Source organism: Dama dama, chromosome 6 (genome assembly GCF_033118175.1).
Source record: "Dama dama isolate Ldn47 chromosome 6, ASM3311817v1, whole genome shotgun sequence".
NCBI lineage: Eukaryota > Metazoa > Chordata > Mammalia > Artiodactyla > Cervidae > Dama > Dama dama.
Window position 1 is genome coordinate 13,475,463 of NC_083686.1, and position 23,427 is coordinate 13,498,889.

General features: G+C 46.8%; 1 protein-coding gene across 3 annotated transcripts in view; it reads left to right on the forward strand.

Moving 5' to 3' along the window:
- Nucleotides 1-23,427, forward strand: part of EVC (EvC ciliary complex subunit 1) — an 86,594-nt gene that overhangs the window by 14,007 nt on the left and 49,160 nt on the right. For all 3 annotated transcript variants that reach the window (XM_061145531.1, XM_061145532.1, XM_061145533.1), the window contains exons 5-10: nucleotides 1,114-1,198; nucleotides 9,686-9,784; nucleotides 12,765-12,902; nucleotides 16,450-16,608; nucleotides 18,880-19,096; nucleotides 21,714-21,862. In XM_061145531.1, the coding sequence (XP_061001514.1) occupies nucleotides 1,114-1,198; nucleotides 9,686-9,784; nucleotides 12,765-12,902; nucleotides 16,450-16,608; nucleotides 18,880-19,096; nucleotides 21,714-21,862 (847 nt within the window). The remainder of the gene's footprint in view (nucleotides 1-1,113; nucleotides 1,199-9,685; nucleotides 9,785-12,764; nucleotides 12,903-16,449; nucleotides 16,609-18,879; nucleotides 19,097-21,713; nucleotides 21,863-23,427) is intronic.

The following is a 23,427-nucleotide window of genomic DNA, read 5'->3' on the forward strand; positions in this document are numbered from 1 at the left end:
AGAAGACCAGGTCTGTCTTATTCACAGCTGTGTCCTACCAGCCAGTGGGAGCCCAAGACAGGTGCAGTGATGAATAAATATTCATGAATCAAATAATTAATTCCTCTTAACAGCCCTCAGTCATTAAGGTTGTGAAGTAGATGCTAATATTGCCTTCATTTTACAAAGAATAAAATGAGAATCAGAGAGGCTGAGTGACTTGCCCAAGGTCACACAGCAGGTGAGTGTTATAGCCGGGTTTGACCCTGATGCCTTATTTTTAGCAGTCCACACCCTAAATTGCCAAAGTGCCCAGTCCGGAGCAGAGTTCAGCACACAGTAGTTATTCAATAAAGTAGTCAGTAGATTTGCGTGTTGGTCCTCAGGCCCCTGTTGGCTCTGAATTTCTATAAGTCCCCACAGGCCTTGGATGAGATGAACAAGGCACAACCTAGCTCAGGATTGTGGGGAGAGAGAGTGGGCTCAGAAGATGTTGACCCTGGAGGGGGCCCCAGAAAGGTGGGAAGTCACTGACTTGGAACTTTCTTGGCTCCCCTGCCTGGCTGGAAAGGGATGTTTCTGAGCATTCGGATGAAGAGAACACGTAATAGCTCAGGTGGGAGTATAGTATTTAAAATGCCTTTGCTTGTGTAGGAGAAAAAGTCAAAGGCCTTTATCTACATGTTGTCACTTATCTGCCCCTATGACCATGTGATTGCTACTAGGTTTCTCTGACTGTTGATTTCCTGAGTCAGTTTTCCCATCTGTAAAATGGGCATGAGAATGTGTACATGATGGCAGAGGGGTAGGATGACACTTGATGCTAGACCTGAAAATGCCCGGGGCGGGGCCAGGGGAAGTGTTCATTTTTCTTACCTTCCATCTGTTCCTGTCTCCTGTCTTTGATTCTTGAGCAGCTGTACCCTTCTGGCCACAGGTGGGTTTCAAATATCTTCTTTGATTTCTCCTAAGCACCTTGGGTGGCTGTGAGGAATCAGCGCACTGCCGAATTTAACATCTGGAGTCAGGATGCACCGTGGCTGGTCCTGAGCAGGGACGTCCTGATAACTCGGTACCCTCAGCCCCACTTCAGATCCTCTGAAAGTCTCTTCTGTTTCTCTTTGCACTTTTCAGTGTGGACCTTGACTTGTGTATCTACAACCTTCACTTAAAAGACCTGCTGCAGTTGGACGCGGCCTTGAGGCAGGAGAAGCACATGGTAGGTGGAGTGCTCAGGACCCAGAGACCCGCTCTCCGTGTGCGTGGCATCCTGGGGATGCTCGGGAAACGGGCATCAGTGCCAGTGGAGCCACCACAGGGGGAGGGAGAGAGAGATTAGGCATCCCCCAACAAAATGGAAACACAAATCTTGCCTGCAGGTGGGGTACAGCACTGTGGGGGTTAAGGACTTCCCTGGTGGCTTAGTGGTAAAGAATCCGCCTGCCGATGCAGGAGATGTGGGTTTGATTCCTAGGTCAGGAAGATCCCCTGGAGAAGGAAATGGGAACCCACTCCAGTATTCTTGCCTGGGAAATCCTGTGGACAGAGGAGCCTGGTGGGCTACAGTCCATGGGGTCGCAAAGAGTCGGACACGACTGACTTCACTACTATACACTAGGCCTGGGGGTATCACACGAGTGGTTATGTTAAATCTCATACAACCCTGCAAGGTAGGTGCCATTGTTCTGTCCACTTTACAGATGGGGAAACTGAGGCACAGAGAGGAGACAGGCCCTAAGTCATAAAGTGCTAAGTTGGGGCTGAGATGCGTAGTTGTCTGAGTGAAGAGAGGAGCAATCAGAGCCGTGGACATCAGGAAACAAGATAGTCTCTGCCAGGCACACATGAATCCACACTGGATCCAAGCCACAGGAAGTCAGAGGAATGAGTCCCACCGCAGTACAGAACCCCCTGGGTTAGCCAGGCAGCAAGGCCACTAGGGCTAAAAGAGGAATTATCGGGACTTCCCTGGTGACCCAGTGGTTAAGACTCCACCCGCCTAATGCAGGGGGCCCTGGTTCTATCGCTCCCTGGTCAGGGAACTGGATTCCCACGTGCTGCAGCTAAGACCTGGCACAGCCAAGTAAAACAATTTTTTTTTAAAAAAGAGGAATTATTTCTCCTTTAGACACATCCTGTGAATTACCGAGTGAGGGAGGAGACCTCATGAGAAAAGGGAGGAGAGAGAAGACCTGTTGGAAAGAGAAGGGGAAGGATAGATGGAGAGAAAGACAGACAGACACAGATAGGCCCACAGGTGCTTCATTAGAAACTGGAAAAATGAAAGGATATCAAATTGAGGATAAAACAGAAAGAAGTTTTGCTCTATGTGAGCAGAACAAGCATCATGATCGGGTCCCAATATGTGAAATCACAAGTCATCCTAGGATTCCAGAAATCAAGCCCCACAGATGCCCTGCCGAAGCCCAGGTATATGAGACACTCACTCTCCTGAACTGCAGCTTTCATTGGTCACATCTGGTCCTGCTTGGGGGCATGTGGTCCTGGTGATTCTCTCCAAGGCTCTGCTCCCTGCGGGTGATTGTTTCTGTGTTCAGAGCCCCACCCAGCTGGTGAGGGACGTGGTCCTTGCCAGCCTCACCCCTGGAGCAGTCAGCGAATGCCCACAGGGAAGCAGCCTGTTGTTTGGACAGAGCATTCACCATCACTCATCTGCCCATCTTCCCTGCGGGTAGCCTCCCCACCCTGCCGGGCAGTGCCTGCCTTTATGGAGCCTACTGTTCAGGGGAAAGATGGCAATCAAAAGACTATACAAAATGCACAGAGGCAAAAAATATGACAAAGCAAATAAGTGATGGAGTACCATGAGAGTGTATAAGAGACGACCTGAGGGTGTGTAGGCTTTGAGGAGGTGATCAGACTTCCATGGAGGGAGACACTTAAACTGGAACTGGGAAAGTTCCAAGAGCACCAGAAACAAGAACTTCCAGATGTTCAAGCTGGATTTAGAAAAGGCAGAGGAATCAGAGATCAAATTGCCAACATCCGCTGGATCATCGAGAAAGCAAGAGAGTTCCAGGAAAACATCTACTTCTGCTTTATTGACTATGCCAAAGCCTTTGGCTGTGCGGATCACAACAAACTGTGGAAAATTCTTCAAGACATGGGAATACCAGACCACCTGACCTGCCTCCTGAGAAATCTGTATGTAGGTCAAGAAGCAACAGTTAGAACTGGACATGGAACAACACACTGGTTCCAAATAGGAAAAAGAGTATGTCAAGGCTGTATATTGTCACCCTGCTTATTCAACTTATATGCAGAGTACATCATGAGAAACACTGGGCTGGATAAAGCACAAGCTGGAATCAAGATTGCTGGGAGAAATAGCAATAACCTCAGATATGCAGATGATACCACCCTTATGGCAGAAAGTGAAGAGGAACTAAAGAGCCTCTGGATGAAAGTGAAAGAAGAGAGTGAAAAAGGTGGCCTAAAACTCAACATTCAAAAATGAAGATTGTGGCATCTGGTCCCATCACTTCATGGCAAATAGATGGGGAAACAGTAGAAACAGTGACAGACTTTATTTTTGGGAGCTCCAAAATGACTGCAGGTGGTGACTGCAGCCATGAAATTAAAAGACACTTGCTCCTTGGAAGGAAAGCTGTGACCAACCTACACAGCATATTAAAAAGCAGAAACATTACTTTGCTGACAAAGGTCTGTCTAGTCAAAGCTATGGTTTTTCCAGTAGTCATGTATGGATGTGAGAGTTGGACTATAAAGAAAGCTGAGTGCTGAAGAATTGATACTTTTGAACTGTGGCATTGGAGAAGACTCTTGAGAGTCCCTTGGACTGCAAGGAGATCCAACCAGTCAATCGTAAAGGAAATCAGTCCTGAATATTCATTGGAAGAACTGATGCTAAAACTGAAGCTCCAATACTGTGGCCGTCTGATGGGAAGAAGTGACTGATTGGAAAAGACCCTGATGCTGGGAAAGATTGAAAGCAGGAGGAGAAACGGACAACAGAGGATGAGATGGTTGGATGGCATCACTGGCTCGATGCACATGAGTTTGAGCAAGCTCCGGGAGTTGGTGATTAAAGGGAAGTCTGGCGTGCTGCAGTCCATGGGGTCACAAAAATTCAGACATGACTGAGCGGCTGAACTGAAGAATCAGAAACTTGGGTTCTAATCCACCCTTTGACACTCATCAGCTGTGTGACTGTGGGTAAGTTACTTCCCCTCTCTGGGCCACTTTAGGAAAGGTGTGAAAATAATATACTTCCAGCTCTTACTCTATGGAATTATAGAGTTAAGTTGTGCCACTTTGAAAAGTCTCTGTGGATACATATATCTATGGCTGATTCATGTTGGTGCTTGGCAGAAGCCAGCACGATATTGTAATTATCCTTCAGTTAAAAATAAAAGAAAATTTAAAAAACACACAGAAAGGAGAAGTCTCTGTGGGCAAAGCTCTGGGCTCTTTCAGGATGTGTAACCAGCATCATTACAGCACCGTTTATGAAGCATTGATATTCTGCTAGGCTACATACTTTAAATGTCTGATCTCATGGAAACCTCACTGCTGTTTTACTCATGAAGAACCTGAGGCTCAGAGAGGTCGATCAGTTGCCCAAGATCACATAGCTGGTAAATGGCAGAATCAGAACCCAAATGAAGTTTGTCTGAGTACAAGGTCAGTGTGTCCTCAGAGCCCAGAACAATGCCCTGCCCACAGTAGGTGCTCAGTAAAAATGTGTCTGGCTGAAATCAACATCACGCTGGGAGAAGTGCTTTCTAAGCCTGGCCTTCCATTCTCTGCAGGCCATGTCTTCACATGTGCAGGACCTAGAGAAACACAGGGAGGAGGAGAGAGCCGTGTTACACAAAGACGTCAAATTTTGTTCCTCTGGTAGAGGTTTGTTGTCACAGGTCAGATTTCAGAAGTGACTCAGACCAGAAGCAGCCCAGAAGCTTAGAGCTTGCTGGCAGCCCTTGAGGAAGACAGGGGTGCTGGACTTGTCTAGGAGGTGGAGTTGTCATCTTTAAAAGCAGAATGGCAGAAACAAAAATAGATTGGGGTCTGTGGGTCTGCTCATCTGTCAGATGAGCAGTAGGACCGGGCTTTCTCCTGGTGCTGGAAGATTCTCTATCTTGTTTGTGGCAGTGGTTATAGGAATCTATTGTTGTTTAGTCACTAAATCCTGGCAGACTCTTTTGCGACCTCATGGACTGCAGCGTATCAAGCTCCTCTGTTCATGGGATTTCCCAGGCAAGAACACTGGAGTAGGTTGCCATTTTCTTCTCCAAGGAATCTTCCCAACCCAGGGACTGAAGCCATGTACTGGCAAGTAGACTTTTTACCACTGAGCCACCTGGGAAGCCCCTAGGAATACATGAGGTAAATTTGCATAAAACCACAAACACACATGCACACACAAATGAGTGCCTGCAAAAATGGATAAAAAATGAGTAAGGTCAGTTAACTGTATTGGACCTATGTCGATTTCCAGGTTTGATATGATATTAATACCACAGTGATGTAAGATAGCAGACCTGGGGGTGAAGTGCACAGAACTCTACTGTTCTTGCACCTTTCTCTAAGTCCATAATTATTCTAAATTGAAAAGGTTTTAAAATTTAAAGAAATGGGACAAGACCAATAAACATTACTGTTTCAGTGTGGGTTCAAAAAGAAAGTAGATTTGAAATATCCTGAGAAAAGAATGTTACTTTACATAGGCTTAGACTTCAGTAGATAAAAAGCCAAGTCAACTTTTATCTTCTTAGAGCTTATTAGTATTGGCAAGCATAATGAAGCCACAAAAGAAGTCCCAATAAATTTAAGGTCAAAATCATGTCAAGCATCTTTTCCAACCACAGTTGTATGAAACTAGAAATCAGTTACAGGCATACCTTGGAGATATTGTGGGTTTGGTTTCAAATGACTGCGGTAAAGTGAATATCATAGTAAAGTGAGTCACATGAGTTTTTGGTTTCCCAGGGCATATGAAAGTTATATTTACACTGTACTGTTGTTTATTAAGTGTGCGATGCATATCTGAGAGAACAATATGCATATCTTAATTTTAAAATAGTTTGTTATTTTAAAATGCTGACCATCGTCTGTGCCTTCCGCAAACTGTAATCTTTTTGCTGGTGGAGGATTTGAAATATTGCAAGACTTACCAAAATGTGACACAGAGCCACAACGTGAGATAATGCTGTTGGAAAAGTGATGATGAAATACTTGCTCAGCACATGGTTGGTACAAACCTTCAATCTGTAAAAATGAAATGTCTGCAAAGTGCGATCAAAGCAGAGTTCAATAAAACTAGGGATACCGGTACAGGAAGAAAGCTGGAAAAATCACAAATATGTGACTATTAAATACTGTTCTGCTGAGCAACCAATGAATCAATGAAGAAATCAAAGGAGAAATTGAAAAATATTTTGAGACAAATAAAAGTGGAAATAAAACTTGGCAAAATCTGCGGAATGCAGCATAAGCAGTTCCTAGGGGGAAATTCATAGCCATCCAGGCTTACCTCAGAAATCAAGAAAAATCTCAGATGAACAATCCAACTTTACACCTGTAGGAACTAGAAGAAGAAAAAGAGAAGCCCAGAGTTAGTAGAAGGAAGGAAAATAACAAAGTTCACAGTGGAAATAAATGAAATAGAGACTAAAAAAGTAAGCATTGAAAAGATCAGTGAAGCAATGTCTGGTTCTTTTAAAAGAGAAACAAAATTGACAAATCTCCTGACTAAAAAAGAAGGATCAATGGCTTCACTGGTAAATTCTACCAAACACTTAAAGAAGATTTAATACCTACCCTTCTCAAACTCTTCCAAAATACTGAAGAGGATGGAATGCTTCCAAACTCATTTCACTAGGCCAGCATTTCCCTGATACCAAAACCAGATAGATGCCTGGAAAAAAGAAAAACACAAACCAGTATCTCAGGTAAAAACAGATGCAAAAATTCTCAACAGAATATTAGCAAATCAAATTTAGCAGCAGATTGAAAGGATTATAGCTTCCCTGGTGGCTCAGATGGTAAAGAATCTGCCTGCAGTGCAGGAGACCCAGGTTCAGTCCTTGGATCGGGAAGATCCCCTGGAGAAGGGAATGGCTACCCACTCCAGTATTCTTGCCTGGAGAATTCCATGGACAGAGAAGCCTGGCCAGCCCCAATCCCTGGGGTCACAAAGAGTCAGACAGGACTGAGCAACTAACACTTTTACTTTTTAACACCATAATTAAGTGGGATTTATTCCAGAAATGCAAGGATGGTTCAACATCCACAAATCAATCAACATGATACACCACATTAACAAAATGAAGGATAAAAATCATATGATCATCTCAAAGCAGAAAAAGCACCTAACAAAATTCAACATGTATTTATGATAAAAAAAAAAAAAAAATCTCTCAACAAAGTAGGCATGGAGAGAATGTACCTTAACGTAATAAAGGCTATATATGACAAACACTCAACACATCATACTCAACAGTGAGACGCTAAAAACTTTTCCTCTAAGATCAGGAACAATACACATATGCCCACTCTCGCCACTTTTATCCACCATAGTACTGGAATTTCTAGGGAAGTTAGGCAAGAAAAAGAAATAAACAGAATCCAAAATGGAAAGGAAGAAGTAAAAATTCTTCAAGAAAAGACATGATTTTATTCATACAAAAGACTTTACAGAAAACTGTTAGAACTAATGAATTCCATGAAGTTGCAGGGTACAAAATCAGCATACAAAAATCTGTTGTGTTTCTATACACAAAAAATGAACTAACAGGAAGTGAAGTTAAGAAAACAATCCCATTTACAATTGCATCAAAAAGAATAAGATACCGAGGAATAAATTTAACTGAGGAGGTGAAAGTCCTGTATACTGAAAACTTAAGACTTTGATGAAAGAAATCTAGGAAGACACAAATAAATGGAAAGATATTCCATGCTCATGTATTGAAAGAATTACTATTGTTAAAATATCTGTATTACTGAAAGCAATCTACAGATTCAGTGCAGTCCATGTCAAAATCTGAATGCTATTTTTCAAATAGAACAAAAAAAATCCTAAAATTTGTATGGACACACAAGACCCCAAATAGCCAAAGCAATCTTCAGAAAGAAGAACAAAGCTGGTTATGTCAATTAGTTCTCCAAAACAAAAGATGCCTTGCTTCATAAATATGTCTAACTGACCTTTGGCCGAGGTGTAAGGCAATTCGGTGAAGGAATGTTAATCTTTTCAATGAATTATGCAGTTGAGCATCCATAAGTAAACCAAAATGAACCTCAAGCTAAACCTCATACCTCATGCAAAAATTAACTAAAAATGGCTAATGTACTTAAAGTATAAAACTATAAATCTTTAAAAAAAAAAAAAAAAAGGAAGGAAGTCTTTGGGATCTAAGCAAAGGGTTCTTAGATTAGCACCAATATTATGATCCATAAAAGGGGAAACTAGTAAATTGAAACTCATCAAAATAAGAAACTTCTGCTCTGCAAAAAAACCTTGTTGAGAGGATGAAAATACTGAGGCAATATTTTGCAAACCACATTCTAAAAAAGAACTAGTACCTACAATATATAAGGAACTCTGAAGCCTCAATAGAAATAATAAAGAATCTAATTGGAACATGGGCAAAAGACATGAACAGATATTTCACCGAAAAGAATATATGGATGACAAGTAAACACACACAAAAGCACATGAAAAGATAGTCAACATCATTAAGCCATTGTTGTTGTTGTTCAGTCACCCAGTTGTGACCTACTCTTTGTGGCCCTGTGGTTTGCGGCACACCAGGCTTCCCTGTCCTTCACCATCACCCGGGGTTTGCTTAAACTCATGTCCGCTGAGTCAGTGATGCCATTCAACCATCTCATCCTCTGTTATTCCCTTAAGTCATTAGGGAAATGCAAATGAAAACCACATGAGATATGACTACGTACCTATCAAGATGGCTAAAATAAAACAGCAGCAACACCAAATGCTGGTGAGGATGTGATGAAACTGGATCACGAATACATTGCTGGTAGGACTATAAAAGCCCACTCCAGAAAACAGGCAGTTTCTCATCAAATTGAACATGCAGTTACTAGAAGACCCAGTAACTGTACTCTTGGACATTCATCCCAGAAAAACTTATGTTCACTCAAAAATCTCTATGTGAACGTTCATAGCAGCTTTATTCAGAATAACCCCAAACTGGAAAGACTTAGATGTCCTGCAATAGGTGAATGATTAAACAAACTGTGAAGAGGGCACCCTTGGACTTGCCAAGGTGTCCCTGCCTATACAGGACCCTTCTTGATTTAAAGGACACCTCCATCCATTGAGACAGGGGGCTGGAGTGGATGACTTTACACATCCTAATTTCTTACAACTGTTCTTCTGACTGTTTCCACAGAGAAGCAACCCCCCCTTTGCCTTGTCTGTTTTCTTGACTCATAGAAATGGGGAAAGTGGGGGGCTTCCCAAAGAGTAGACTCCTTATAAATACGTGCGGGAGAGATGAGGCATTTTTCTTTAGAAGCTTCATGAAAACACAGTTCATTATAGGCCACTGTCATGGTTTTAAATCTGAGGTCGTTTCCTAGAGCCAAGATTGTTGGGGGAAAGGGAGAAAGAAGGTGGTAGGAGAAACAGGAAGGAGGGGTAGAGATACCATTGTTTAAATCTTTCTTGTTGTTTTGTTTCCCTTTTTGGCAATAGATGTTTATTCAGATTTTTAAAATGTGCCTCCTTGACCTTCTCCCTAAAAAGAAGTCTGATGATGAATTATACCAGAAGATTCTTTCAAAGCAAGAAAATGTAAGTCTTCAACCTATATTGCAAAGTAACTTAAAAATAGTTTATTAAGATATATAAAACATAATATCATAGGAAAGTATCTTTTATTTTATGTATAAAAATACTTTATTACAACATACAGTTTTCAACACAATTTAATGATATATAAAACCATAGGTATAAACATAAAGATAACAATATATATTATTAAAATATAGAAAAATATTTGAAGTAGAAAAAAATAATGTCAGTCATATCCAGTACTCAAAGAAAACCACTATTGATGTTATTTTCTGTACAGTTTGGGGGTATTTTAAAGTATATACCTTGCTTATTAGTTACAACTCTTAATACCACTTTGCATTCTTCTCTTTTCAGCCTTTTATACAACCTTTGTATTGTTTTATGCACAGCAAAACAAGTCAGGGCAGTAGAGGTTGATACCATGGTCTGTCTTTCACAAACTCTCAGAATGCTAGGTTTTGCATTTGTGCCATGGAATAGTAATTCCTGTTCTACGGGATTACAGAAAGGAGAAGAGAGTTGTGTATGAAACATGTAGCAAAGTAGCAGCTCAGTTCAGTTCAGTTGCTCAGTCATGTCTGACTCTTTGTGACCCCATGGACTGCAGCACGCCAGGCCTCCCTGTCCATCACCAACTCCCGGAGTCCACCCAAACTCATGTCCATTGAGTCGGTGATGCCATCCAACCATCTCATCCTCTGAAGTCCCCTTCTCCTCCTGCCTTCAATGTTTCCCAGCATCAGGATCTTTTCAAATGAGTCAGCTCTTCACATCAGGTGGCCAAAGTATTGGAATTTCAGCTTCAACATCAGTCCTTCCAATGAACACTCAGTAGCAGCTAGACACTGATGATCGCTGCCATAATCACCAGTATCATTGTCATTATTATCATTTTAATACCAACACAGTCACTACCACCACCATCATTATCATCATTGTCACCATCACCACCACCATCTTCATTATTGTCATAATCATTCTTTTGATGACTGTCACCACCGTTATCATTATCTTCATTGTCATTCTTATCATTGTCAGCACCACCACCATCACCATGCTTCTCTTCATTTCCCAAAAGCACTACCAGCGTTTCATCATTACCACCCTCGTCGTTGCCATCACTCGTATTACTTCCGTCACCAGCATCATCTGCATCATTAGCATCTTCATCACCGTGACTGTCACCCCCTCCACCGTCATCCTCATCATCATCACTTCTGCCTCACTACCTTCACCTTCATTATCATATCATTGTCATCACCCTCACTGCCACCATCACCATTATCTTCATCAAGGTCACCATTATCATCTTTATCACCATCACCATGAGATTCAGGAGACCAGGAAGGAATGTTTCTTCTTCATTCCTCTGGATTCCATGCAGGAGGATTCATCACTATATCCCAAGGAAAAGGCAGACCATCTTCATTTTTATTGTCATCATCGTCATCGTCCTGAGTACCACCACTATTGTGATCATCAGGCAGTGTACACAGGGCTTTACACATATTATTCAATCTTCACAGCAGCCCTGTGAGTGGCCATCATTATTTTTGTTTACAGCCAAGGAAGCTGAGGTTCAATGAGTCTAAATGACTCTCCAACAACAAAAAATATTGATTATGTGGTGATACTTGCAGTTATATGAGTAATGAAACAATGTCGTATGTCTTATAGCAAGAATAAAAACTTTGGTATCTGCAGGTCTGGGATCAAATCTCACCACTACCACTTACAGAGCATTTTAATTATTATAGTGGCTACAGTTCACTAGATACAGTCTGTCTGAGGACTCTAAATGCATACTTTTCTTTAATATTGATAGCAGCCTTAGAACCTCTATATGAGGATGAGAGGTACCCAGAAAATGGCAGTTGCTTTGGAGAGAAGCAGATAATACATGCAGTTGGAAGAGTGGGTCTCTGGAGTCCATGGGCCTAAGGGACCTAACCTAGCATACCGCTTCCTACTGGGTAACTTTGGACAGGATGTCTCAACTTCCCGTAGATGAGCTTCCTCACCTGGAAAGGAACCCTTGTTTCTTTCTGGTAGAGTTGCTATGAGAATTAGAAGCCACATATGGCTTCCACTTGGACAATCAACAGCAGTTTTCCTAATGAAACTGAACCCACACCAGTGTTGATTTCATGTCAGTGAACACAGGTCTGGCGAAAACAGAACTGCCACCCACACTCTGCGTGGGGGTTTGAAAGACTCCATACATAGGCTTCTCCTTTTCCTTCTAAGATCTGATTTAATTAAGAGAAAGTGTTGGGGAGACATATATACAAATGTCAGCTTTATTGCTGAGAGGAACCTGCTTGCAGGGTGTGACTTAGATATATAGCAATCATGGCTTCCTAACACTGAATCTGGGATTAGCTAAATTGCTTACCTAAATCACTTACTGGCAAAACTGGGCCACCTCAGGCTTCCCCACACACAAGAGGGACCCTTGCTCCCCAGCTCACTCTAGACTGAAGCCACACCAGGGTGGTGGCCTCCCCTGAATGGTCTGTCCCAAAGAGGATGAGTCTGGGCAAGCTAGGGGCTATGCTCACTTCCTGCTTTTGAACCACCAAATACATATCACTTCCTCCCTGGGGTGTACTAAGTAATCCTTCCCCATGGAAACCAGAGGAGTGGAGAGGAAATATTCCATCCCAACACTCCAGAGTACCATGACATGTTCCTGGAACTTTATCAAGATTGGAAGATACTTTTCATTGTTTCTAAAGTATGTCCTATTTGGGGGAAGGTGAGGAGAATACGGAAGAAAATACATAATCCATTATTCCTGAGACTCTACATTTAATGAGAAAAATAGATTTTTATCATCAATCCTTCAGTAGGACAATACCCAGAGCATTAATTATCACAAGAAATATTTTATGATAATGTGGTGAAAAATAAAAGCATTTCTCCTCTAGAATTTAAGATACATTAGATTTTCTTTGTCTTTTTCTTTTTTCTCCAGGATTTGGAGGAATTAGAAAAGAGACTTCAGGTCAAGCTGTCAAACACAGAGATGCTGGGTGGCAGTGACTCTGAATACATCACCCTGGCAGATGTGGAGAAGAAGGAAAGAGAATATTCTGAGCAGCTAATAGCTTATGTATGTGGTGGATTTTCTTTCCCCTATAAAAAGCGTGGTTTCTGGGACAGTGCATTTGGCAAGATTAAAGAGCTGGTACCTAGAAGCATGTTTAATACTCAAATTCTCTGTTGTATTTGACTATTAAATATGCCCTGGAGCCAAGGATCCCGTTTCTGAAGTTAAGTGTTAGAGAAGGTATAATTAAGGGGCCAAGATTTACTGAGGGAGTCTTTTTTTTCTTTCTTTTAACGAATTCTCCTTGTTTAAATTTTAGATGGATCTTTTTATTGTTCAAAGCAAATATCGCCCTAACCCCCTGTGACATTACTGCCCTGTGGGTTAGAGCAGATGCCAGCTGCTAACTGCTCAAACTCCAGGCATCACTAATAAAAACATGTTTTAAATTCCAAAGAGGATGAATGGTTTAGTCACTAAGTCATGTCCGACTCTTGCAACCCCATGGACTGTAGCCTGCCTGGCTCCTCTGACCATGGGATTCTCCAGGCAAGAATACTGGAGTGGGTTGCCATTTCCTTCTCCAGGGGATCTTCCCAACCCAGGAATTGAACCCAGGTCTCCTGAATTTTGGGCAGATTCTTTATGGATTGAGCTATGAGGGAAGCCATCCTCTTTGGAGGGCCCTCCAATGAGGATGGCTTCCCCCAAATCCTCTTTTTTGCTTTGATGTTCTACTACCCGCTGTTCATATATTCTGAATTAAACAAATATTTCCTTGGCACCCAAGTGTTATGCTGGACACTAGAAATTCACAATGAACTTAGACCTGGCCCTTCTGGGAAGATGCTCAGGCCAGTCTGGTGGGGGGACCAATAGGTGAGCAAGTGAGGACTTTGTGACTTACAGAGACCAAGATAGATGGATATATGGTAAGACTGAGGTACAATGGAGGGAGCTATTTATTTTACTCTCTAGGGTTAGGAAACTCTGCATAGAAGAAAGGGCCATGATGAGGTTTTGGGGGAAGTATGGATGGATGCTGTCCATTGGGTGGGCAGAGAAGGGAGCCAGGGCAGGAAGTAGGCTGAGCAAGATAAAGCCAGAGGTCTTCCCTGAGGGCATTCATCTCATGCCAAGGAGATGGGAGTCACTGAAGTGGCACAGGGTGGCTTGGCTCATTCTGTTTTAGAAGCACTGCCCAGGTTGCTGAACAGAGGATCGTTAGGAGTTTGGGGGCTAATCCAGTAGGAATTTCATGAAAGCAGTTGTAGTAGGGATGGAGAGGTAAGAAAAAGGGGGAGAGCTGAGAGGGTTGGGTCTGAGGAGGTGATGGTGGGAAGAAGAGGGTGTAGAGCGTCAGGTCTACGGAAATAAGGACCCCAGAATGACAGCAAGTCGGGAGGGAAAATGCTGAGTGTGGCTTGATATCCTGAGTTGGAGATGCCTGGAGATGGAGCATCTCCACTGAGCTCAGGTAGGAGCACATGGAGAACAAGGATGTTCGATGAGATGGGTCAGGGAGGGTGCTTAACCCAGATACCAGTGGTCCGTGGTCTCCCCAGAGCAGTGGGACACCTTGTCCTTGTCTGACCATTTCAAGCAGAGGATTGAGAGTTCTCAGAAGATTCTCTGACGTATGGGCAGCATCCAATAATGGAGAGGCCCCTGGCCCAGGAGTACCAGGAAGCCTGGCATGCTGCAGTCCAAGAGGTCCAAAGAGTTGGTATCATCTAATAACAGAGATGCCTGTGGTCCAGGAGTGCATGTAGAAGGGGTAGTAAAAAGCCTTATGCCAAATCCTGGATCCTGTGAGCACTGAAGGAGCAAGATTCAAGGAGAATCAAAACAAGAAGCAGAGTATAGACCTTGAAGAACCAGGAGAAAATCATGTCACGGACACTAAGGGAATTACGAGTTTTTCAGAACAACGGGGTGGGCATCCTAGTTCTCGGAGACAGGAAGAGAAGAGGCAGAGCTGCTGGGACGTATAACTCTGTTTCCGGATGTGCGGGAATTCACAGGTGGTAGTCCACCTTCATCCTCTGTCGTAGATGGTTGGATGGCATCACTGACTCAATGGACATGAGTTTGAGGAAGCTCCGGGAGTTGGTGATGGACAGGGAGACCTGGTGTGCTGCAGTCCACGGGGTCGCAAAGAGTCGGACACGACTGAGCTACTGAATTGAACTGAACTGAGTCCACCTTCTGGGATAGCGATTGGAAAGAAGGTCATCTGATGGGACGAGAAGGGCAAGAGCAGGGTGTGAATGTGAGTGAGGAGGTGGTGGGGGTCGATAAAGGGTTTGCTGAGCTGCCATGAGGCCCAGGAGATGGGAAACGAAATTTTCAGAGAGATGCCAATTCATACAGATGTGGGCTTTCTCCTGGCCATGCCCAGGAGAGAAGGCCGGTTTGATTGACTCATAGTTTTCAGGTCTCCATCTGTCTCTACCCATAACAACAAGATCAGCATGGACTTCTGATACCATTAAGCCCTGACCCTCCCATGCGCTGCTGAGCGAGAAATGTCCATCTTGGCATCTGACGGGTGGAGCCAAGCTGGAGAAAACTACCGCTGTGGGAGCTGAAGGGAATGAATCCAATTCCCCTCTCCCTCTTGATTCTTGGCCAGTGACCTAACTACCAGAGCCTGTTCCTTGTCCTCGTCCGATATGTATTTTCTAGAAATGAGATGTGTGATACATGGAACCTGGTGTATAACCTGTATACCATAAAGAAAAGTTGTTATGACTCCAGGTATCGTTGTTCTTCGAGCTCTGGGAGGCTGCAGTGACAAAAATTTAGCCCCCGACTATCTAAACCACTTGGCGATTTTCTGCTTTGCTCCCAGTAAGATGGGGGGGAAGTGTTGTTAGTCGCTCAGTCATGTCTGACTCTTTGTGACCCCATGGACTATAGCCCACTCAACTTCCCTGTCCATGGAATTCTCCAAGAAAGAATACTGGAGTGGGTTGCCATGCCCTCCTCCAGGGCATGTTCCCAACCCAGGTCTCCTGCACTGCAGGCAGATTTTTTACTGTCTGAGCCTCCAGGGAAGCCCAAGATTGAGGAGAGGGGAAAAGACTGGAAAGCAAAATGTTTTTACGGTTATCATCGTCTCTGCCATACTGTTCTTTTGTACTGTTAGGGCAATAATTAATATTTAAATGGCCATCCATGCTTTTATTTCCAGGATGGGTTTAATCCCTTTTAAAGATCCGGAAGCTTCCAGGAGCACACTGTTGAATTTCATGAGCCCCTCCCCTCCCCATCCCAGGCAGCAATCACAGGCTGTTTTTCTTAAGCAGCTGTCTTTCAGCTGCTTAAGCTGGGGGATCTCATTTTGTTTTCCTTTCTTATCAGTCGTGCACTGGTGTTTGCTGAAAAGCCGCCTTGAAGCTGACTGGCACCCACAAAAGCACGAGGAGGAACTTCAGGAGAATGTGATTGTTGCCAAGATAACTTGCTCCGACTTGTGGAAGTGTTTAGAATCTGAGTTTGTGATAAGGGGTGAATAGTAATGCCCAAGCCTGAACCAGACAGCTTTATACCTTTCTTAAATAAGTTTTCTCTCCCCCACCTCTTGCTTCTCATTCTCATTTCACAGATGGAAGCTTTCTGGAAACAGATGGAAAACATCCAGCACTTTCTGGTGGACCAATTTAAGTGTTCCAGCTCCAAAGCTCGACAGCTCACGATGACTCTGACAGAAAGAATGATTGCAGCCGAAGGGCTGTTGCGTGATTCTCAGGATTTGCAGGCTCTGGTAATGCTGGAGGGGGGCAGGGAGGGAACGTGATATTCAGACTAGAGACGTGGAGTCAGAAGCTTGGAGGGCCACAAGGATAATTAAGTTCCACACCTGTATACTGTAGACGGGGATACAGAAGCCAGAAAAGAGCAGCACATCCATTTGCTCATCTACCCATCCATCTGTCCATCAGGCATTTATCTACCCATCTGTCTATCCATCTACCCATCCATCTGTCCATCAGGCACTTATCTGTCCATTTGTCTATCCATCCGTCCGTCCATCTGTCCATCAGTCATTTATCTATGCATCTCTCCATCCATCCATTCATCCATCCGTCCATTCCATTAATGGAAAACCCTGCCAACTCCATGTCAGTACAGCATGGAACACTGGTTCTCAATTCTGGCTGCACATTGAGGTTATCTGAGGAGGTTGAAAAAGTACTGCTATTTGAATCCAAGATGGGTCCCTCCCCAAGAGATTCTGACTTAATCAGTCTAGGATTTTTAAGGTTCCAGGTGAGCAATCAAAATTGACGCCCACTGGTGGACGGAGCTTCAGGTAGCTCTCCTGATGGCCCCTTGTATCATCACCGAGGGAGCTTAAAATAATGCCTGTGCCCCAGGCCTTTTGCACAGAAATCCAATCTGACTGGTCTGAAGTGAAGATCCTGACATTGCCGGTTTTAACCCCCCAGCCCCAATGATTCTGATGTGTAACTGGGAATATAAACCACTGGTTCAGAGGAATCCACAAATCCAAATCTGACTTTGAATCTAAGCTTAGCCAGTTGAAGCTGTGTGATCTGGAATCAGTTATTTAACCCCTCTGAGCTTTGATTACTGATAAAAAATTTCCATCCTAGGAGTTGCTGCAGGCAGGGCCCTGGGAAATGCTCAGTAACTCATAGTCACCGTGGGGCTTTTCCATGGAAGTTTTGGACTAGCCCGGCTGTATGTAAAGCCCAGGACACTACGCACCTGTTAACCCTTCCTCTGACCTTGAGAACTCATAAGCTCAGACCCGTGCACCCGTCCAGGTCACACCTGACTCAGAAACCTGCAGCAGCCGCCCTGCCCTCAGCTCCAAGACTCAGCTTCTCAGAGAAGAGATGGCCCTGTTGAACCGAGAGATTCCTTCTGCTTCTGCACAAACCGCTCTGCTCCTCAAAGTGCGGTCCGCAGACCAGCAGCATCAGCGTCGCCTGAGAGCTGGTTAGAAATGCAGAATCTCGCTCCCCTCCCAAACCAGGGTCTGCATTTTAACAAACTCCCAGGTGCGCAGAGCTGTTTGAGAACCTTCTCTGCTTTTGCTTATCACGTACACATAGTTTCCTTTCTCCCCTCTGCACTGCTGAAAGGTAGAGACAGATAGTTCATTCCCAGTGAGCAGAGGGACCAGCCAAGCGACTCACCTGGGACCCCCATACTGTCTAATGACATCCCTCAGCCTGCACCCCAAACATCCTGGTTTACTGTCCAAGCCCCTCTGAGGCTAACTCAGGCCATGGCCATGGAGTGCCGGGGGTCTGGGGGACCACCCCAGGAGGGAAAGGCGTCCTTCCGCTGAAAGGCAGGGCCTGCGACTCTCACGCCATGCCTGGGCTCCCATTCTACATGGTTCCCTGCCGCTGCTCTTGAAGACGGAAGGACCCTAGATGTAGACCTGCAGGGCCCACCTCTGCCCTTGGTGGACATTTCCTGCATGGGGGAGGCATCTTTTCCAAGGGTTGTGTCCTCAGTGAAGGACAGCCCAGTAGGGCTGGCAGACCTATCCTAAAGTCTAGCGGCTGGGGTCACCCTCCCCGTCAATCTTACCTGGAGAATCTCTTTAATCCCCAGCGCTCTGGTTTCCGGAGGTTCGAAGGCCAGGAAGTCCCGTGACCTTTACTATTTCTCCCAGCCCTCCTCCACATCCAGTGGAGGCCAGAGGCCCCGTCGACCTGGGAGGGATGACGATGAGGGAGGTGGACTTTTCTTTCTGGTTGTGTGCATTTATTGAGCTTTCCCCAGAGATGAGTGAGCCCACTGTGGTGCATTCACCGTGTACCAGGTTTTTTCCGCGTGTCATCCTCATCAGCCGTACCACATGCCCACGAGGGACCACTTTGCCCCCATCTGAGATGTGCACACAGGAAGCTCAGGAGAGTGGAGCCTTCGTCTGTGCTCTGCTTACAGGGAACTGGGGGCCCCAGGATGGAGCCCGTAGCCTTTAACAGCCCCTCGTGGCCAAATGCTGACTCTGGATGTCCCAGACTGATGCCCTCCATATTGCTTTTCCCAGGACACCCTGGAGAGGACGCTGGGGCGGGCGCACGTGGCCAAAACGATGGAGTTCCTGAAGCTGCAGGTCCAGGAGGAGACCAAGTGCCGCCTGGCAGGCATCTCCCACAGCCTGGAGCTGCTGACTGTCGAGGGGAAGCTGTCCGGGCGGGAGAAGGAGGACCTGCTGACCCAGCAACACAAGGCCTTCTGGGAGGAGGCGGAGGGCTTCGGCAGGGGTGAGTGAGCGGGCCAGGCCAGGCCGGGTCCCCGCGCTATGTTGCGGGCCATGGGGGCCAGGGCTGGTGGTGGCACTTGCAGGCGTCAGGAGTAGCTCCCATGAGACTAGCCCGGGCTGCCGCCCCCAATCACGTAACCTCTCTGAGCCTCGATGGTCCTCCCATGAAGCAGAGGTAATAGGGCTGCCTCCTAGGGTCCCGTGTTGCCTGCTTTGTCGTCATCAGTGATTCGGGCTGGCAGAGACCCCCCCAGAATATGCAGAGGACAAAGCCCAGAAGCCCCACAGGAGTCTCGGGGCCTGGCTCAGCTGCAGATGGATGAGGGTGGCTGGTGGTCAGGGAACTGGGCATGACTGTTTCCCACACATGCTGCTGCTCCCAGGCTGGACCCTGAGATGGGCAGGTCAGGGCTCAGGACATCAAGGGCACCCAGGACAGTCCAGCTCACACCGCTGGTGGGACCCTCAGGGAGAAACCCAGGTCTTCCACCTGCAGGGCAGGTACCCCCTCTGCACAGCCTTGGACCCTCGGGAGGAGAGCCCCTCAGCATTGAGCTGAGGCTGTGTGTGCGCCTGTGGCCTGAGTGGAAGCACAGCCGGGGCCTCTCCAGGTAAGGAAGTCTGTATGGCAGGGGAACTGTGTACCTAACAAGGTCTCCAGCAGCTTCTGGGGACCTTGTAGGACCAGGGAGGCTCTGAATGTCTTACCTGCTGGGGCGGCCATAATGGGATGCTATGGGCTGGGTGGCTTCCACAACACACTTTTGTTTCTCACGGTTTCGGAGCCTGGAAGTTTAAGATCAGTATGCAGCCAGTTTGGCTTCTGCTGTGGGCCTGTTTTCTGACTCGCAGATGGCTACCCTCTCACCACGTTTCACATGACAGAGAGCAAGCTTTCTCCCCTGAGTTCCTCTTCTTAGAAGGCACCAACCCTATGTGATTAGGGCCCCATCCCTAGGACCTCATTTAACTTCATAGGCCCCACCTCCAAAGGCAGGCACGTGAGGCTTAAGGACTTCAGCTCATCGTTTTGGGGACACAGTCCAGTCTCCAGCACTGGGTTTCCACTGCAGCCATTGGCCTGACCTAACTGCGGCTGTTCTGTCCCATCTGACATACCTGCCCACTGCCCCCTAGAGGTGGGGTCAGAGGGCAGGCTCTCAGTAGTGGGACTCAGAACTCCAACCAGGCTGTTTCACAGTTGTCTGTGTCAGTGGGAGCTATGGTTTCACGTGGTCATGTGTGACCACATGGAAACCTGCTGTGGCTGGGACTTTGGACAGCATAGAATCTGAATGCTTCTGGCCTTGAGGTCACCACACATGGTGGACGGGGCTTTACCAGTGGGAAGGAGTGGCCAGGCTGGGACGGTGAAGCAGCCCCCTAGGTGGGGCTCCTGTGAAATGGGACAAGACAGAAGAGACAAGGAGACAGTCAGGGTGGAGGGAGGACCCTGGTCTCTGCTGGTTGCACTCTTTCCTTTGGTGCTAGAAGCTAAACAGATTCTCAGGTCAAGCCCTAGGAAGCTTGCCTGAACTGGGGTAAGTGCAGAAGGAAGTATGACATGTGGGGCAGCTGGGGGAGGTGAGATGCTGAAACCAACGTCTCCAAGGGCTGCAGCCCCTTGTGACCCAGCCCTCACCTCGTCTCCAACCTCTTTGGCCAACATCTCCTCCGAAACCCAAGTGAACAGAATCTGGCTGGCCTCTTCATTGTCTCCACTCCCAGGAGCCTTCTCTGGGGTCCCATGCTTCCCGTGTCTCCTCCCCTACCGCCACCCCAGCCCTCATCAGCACAATTCCTTCTTCCGCATTTCTCATCTTCCCTGGACCATGAGCACCTTGAAAGCTAGGCTGGGTCCTGCTCACCGGTCGGCCCCAGTTCCCAGTGCTCTGCATGGTGTGCCTCTAAGGCTGAGGGGCCTGGGTGGGCCGAGAGGTTGTTTTTAGTGGCTCAGCTGGTAAAGAATCCACCTGCAGTGCGGGAGACCTGGGTTCGATCCCTGGGTGGGGAAGATCCCCTGGAGAAGGGAACGGCTACCTACCCCAGTATTCTGGCCTGGAGAATTCCATGGACTGTTACAGTCCCTGGGGTCGCAAAGAGTTGGACACGACTGAGCGACTTTCACTTTCCTCTCGCCTCAAGTTTACCTTCCCCCACTGCAGGGGCCCTTGGCCTTGTTTCACCCGCCTCCTCTTCTGCTGATCTAATAACTTGCCCTGGCAGCTTTTGGATCTTGACTCCAGTCTGAAATGTCACTGTCTTCCTGCAGACTCAGGCCCTCTGTCCTGTGTCACCGGCCCCTCCCTGTTCCCCCCTCCCTCCCCCATACACATATACTCTTCTCTCCAGGAAAACACCCCTTTGTTTATCTCCAGGTCAGGGTGAAAGCCTCGCCTGTTGCTCTGAACCCCAGGCTGGGAAAAAGCGAGGGAGAGGTCCCTTAAAAATGACAAGGGACTAACACCAGCCTTTTGGAAGGACCTAAATGATAAAATGAAAATAAGAGATGAGACTTGCCCCAGCGTTTCTGACACTCCACGTGCTGGAAGAAGCAGCCAGTGGAGGTTTCGCCAGGCGAGCAACCTGCAATGTCCCTTGTTTTGTTTCAATTGCAGAGTTTGTCCAGCGAGGCAAAGACCTGGTCAAGGCCTCGCTGGTGCGCCAGGCAGAGGAGATGGCAAGGCTTACGCTGGCCCAACAGGAGGAACGGAGGAGCTTCCTGGCTGCGGGGCAGCTGACCGCCCACCCCGAGGAGTTCCTCCAGGTGACCTGCTCCCGACTCACACCCGGGTCCATAGGCATAGCTGTGGAAAGGCGGTGGGAGGGTCTGAGGAGAGGGCATCTTACAGATGGTGCCGGGCAAGGGCCCAGCCTGCAATGGAGGTCACCAGGCAGTGTCCCCAGAGGGGACAGGCATGTCCCAGGTGCGAGGCAGGCAATTACAGACAGGGATGGGACCCCTCACTGGATCAGGCAGCAAGTCAGATGGGGCCCCTCACGTGGGGCAGAGCAGGAAGGACCAGAGAGGTGGGAAGCCTGGACAGTGCTTGTGGCCGTGACTGGGAATAAAAGATAAGAGGACCCCCAGGAGGACAGGAAGCAAGATGTCACCCTGCTTGAAGGAAAACAGACAAATTGGTGCAGCAGAGGCTGGAAGGACCAGGGCTTGGGGTTCTCAGAGGACAGGACTCTGCCTCATGGTGCCCTGCCGATGGGTGTGCGGGGAGGGCCTGTTTGTCTACGGCTTGTCGCCCAAAGTCGTTAAGCATTTGGGTGCTGGGGCAGCAGGACCTGGGTTTGAACATTGCCTCTCTCGCTGCGTCTGGCTGACCACTTGGCTTCAGCTTCCTCATCTGTGCATTGGGAATCATCGCACCTACTAATGGGGTTGTTGGGACTCAACCAGACCAAGCGAGGGACAGCCATGGCCTGACTATTTCTCTGTGCGAGCATCTGCTTGTCTCTGCTCTGCCAAGGAGATGGCAGGACCGTATCGGGGTCCAGGCTCGGCCCAGAGCACAGATACTGGTCTTCCCTGGGGGCCAGCATAGTAGTGTGGCTACCTCCCCCACCCCCCATTGAGAAGCCAGCAGAGGGACCCTCAAAGATGGAGAAGTCTTCTCATCCCCAGGTCCCTGGTCCAGCGCTCTTCCCCACCCACAGAGCCTCCTCCCAGGACCCATGCCTAGGGTTTCTAGGATTTGATATAAAGTGGGGTGGGGGCTGCTTCTGTCTTTGAGAAGATCCATTTGAAATGAGAGTGATAAGATATGATTATACAGTTTTCTGTTACTCTGAGATTGCTGGGTCCTCCTCCCTGACGTCACATGGCTCAGGGGGAGTCCTGAGTGTGGAGGCGGTGATGCCTCAGCTCTGCAATCCAGGATCTCAGCCCAGGCTGGTGCACACTGATGCTCAGGAGACGTGGGACCAAGGAGGGAAGGGTTGAGTGGATGCCTGCGTGAATGAATGACTCAGTGAATGAAAGAATAAGTGAACAAATGAATGAATGGATGGACCCACAAAGTGTTAGTCGCTCAGTCATGTTTGACTCTTTGCGACCCCATGGAGCCCACCAGGCTCCTCACTGCCTATGGAATTCTCCAGGCAAGAATAATGGTGTGGGGTGCCATTTCCTTCTCCATGACCCACAGAGGAACACATAACTGAGTGAATAAATGGAGAAATGACGAACAGATAAATGAGTGAATGAAGAAGGAATGAGTGAATGCATGAACAAATGAATGAATGGGTGGATGCATGATGGACACAAAAGCACAAATAATTGAAACAATGAATGGGCGGCAAACGACTGAATGAACAGGGCCT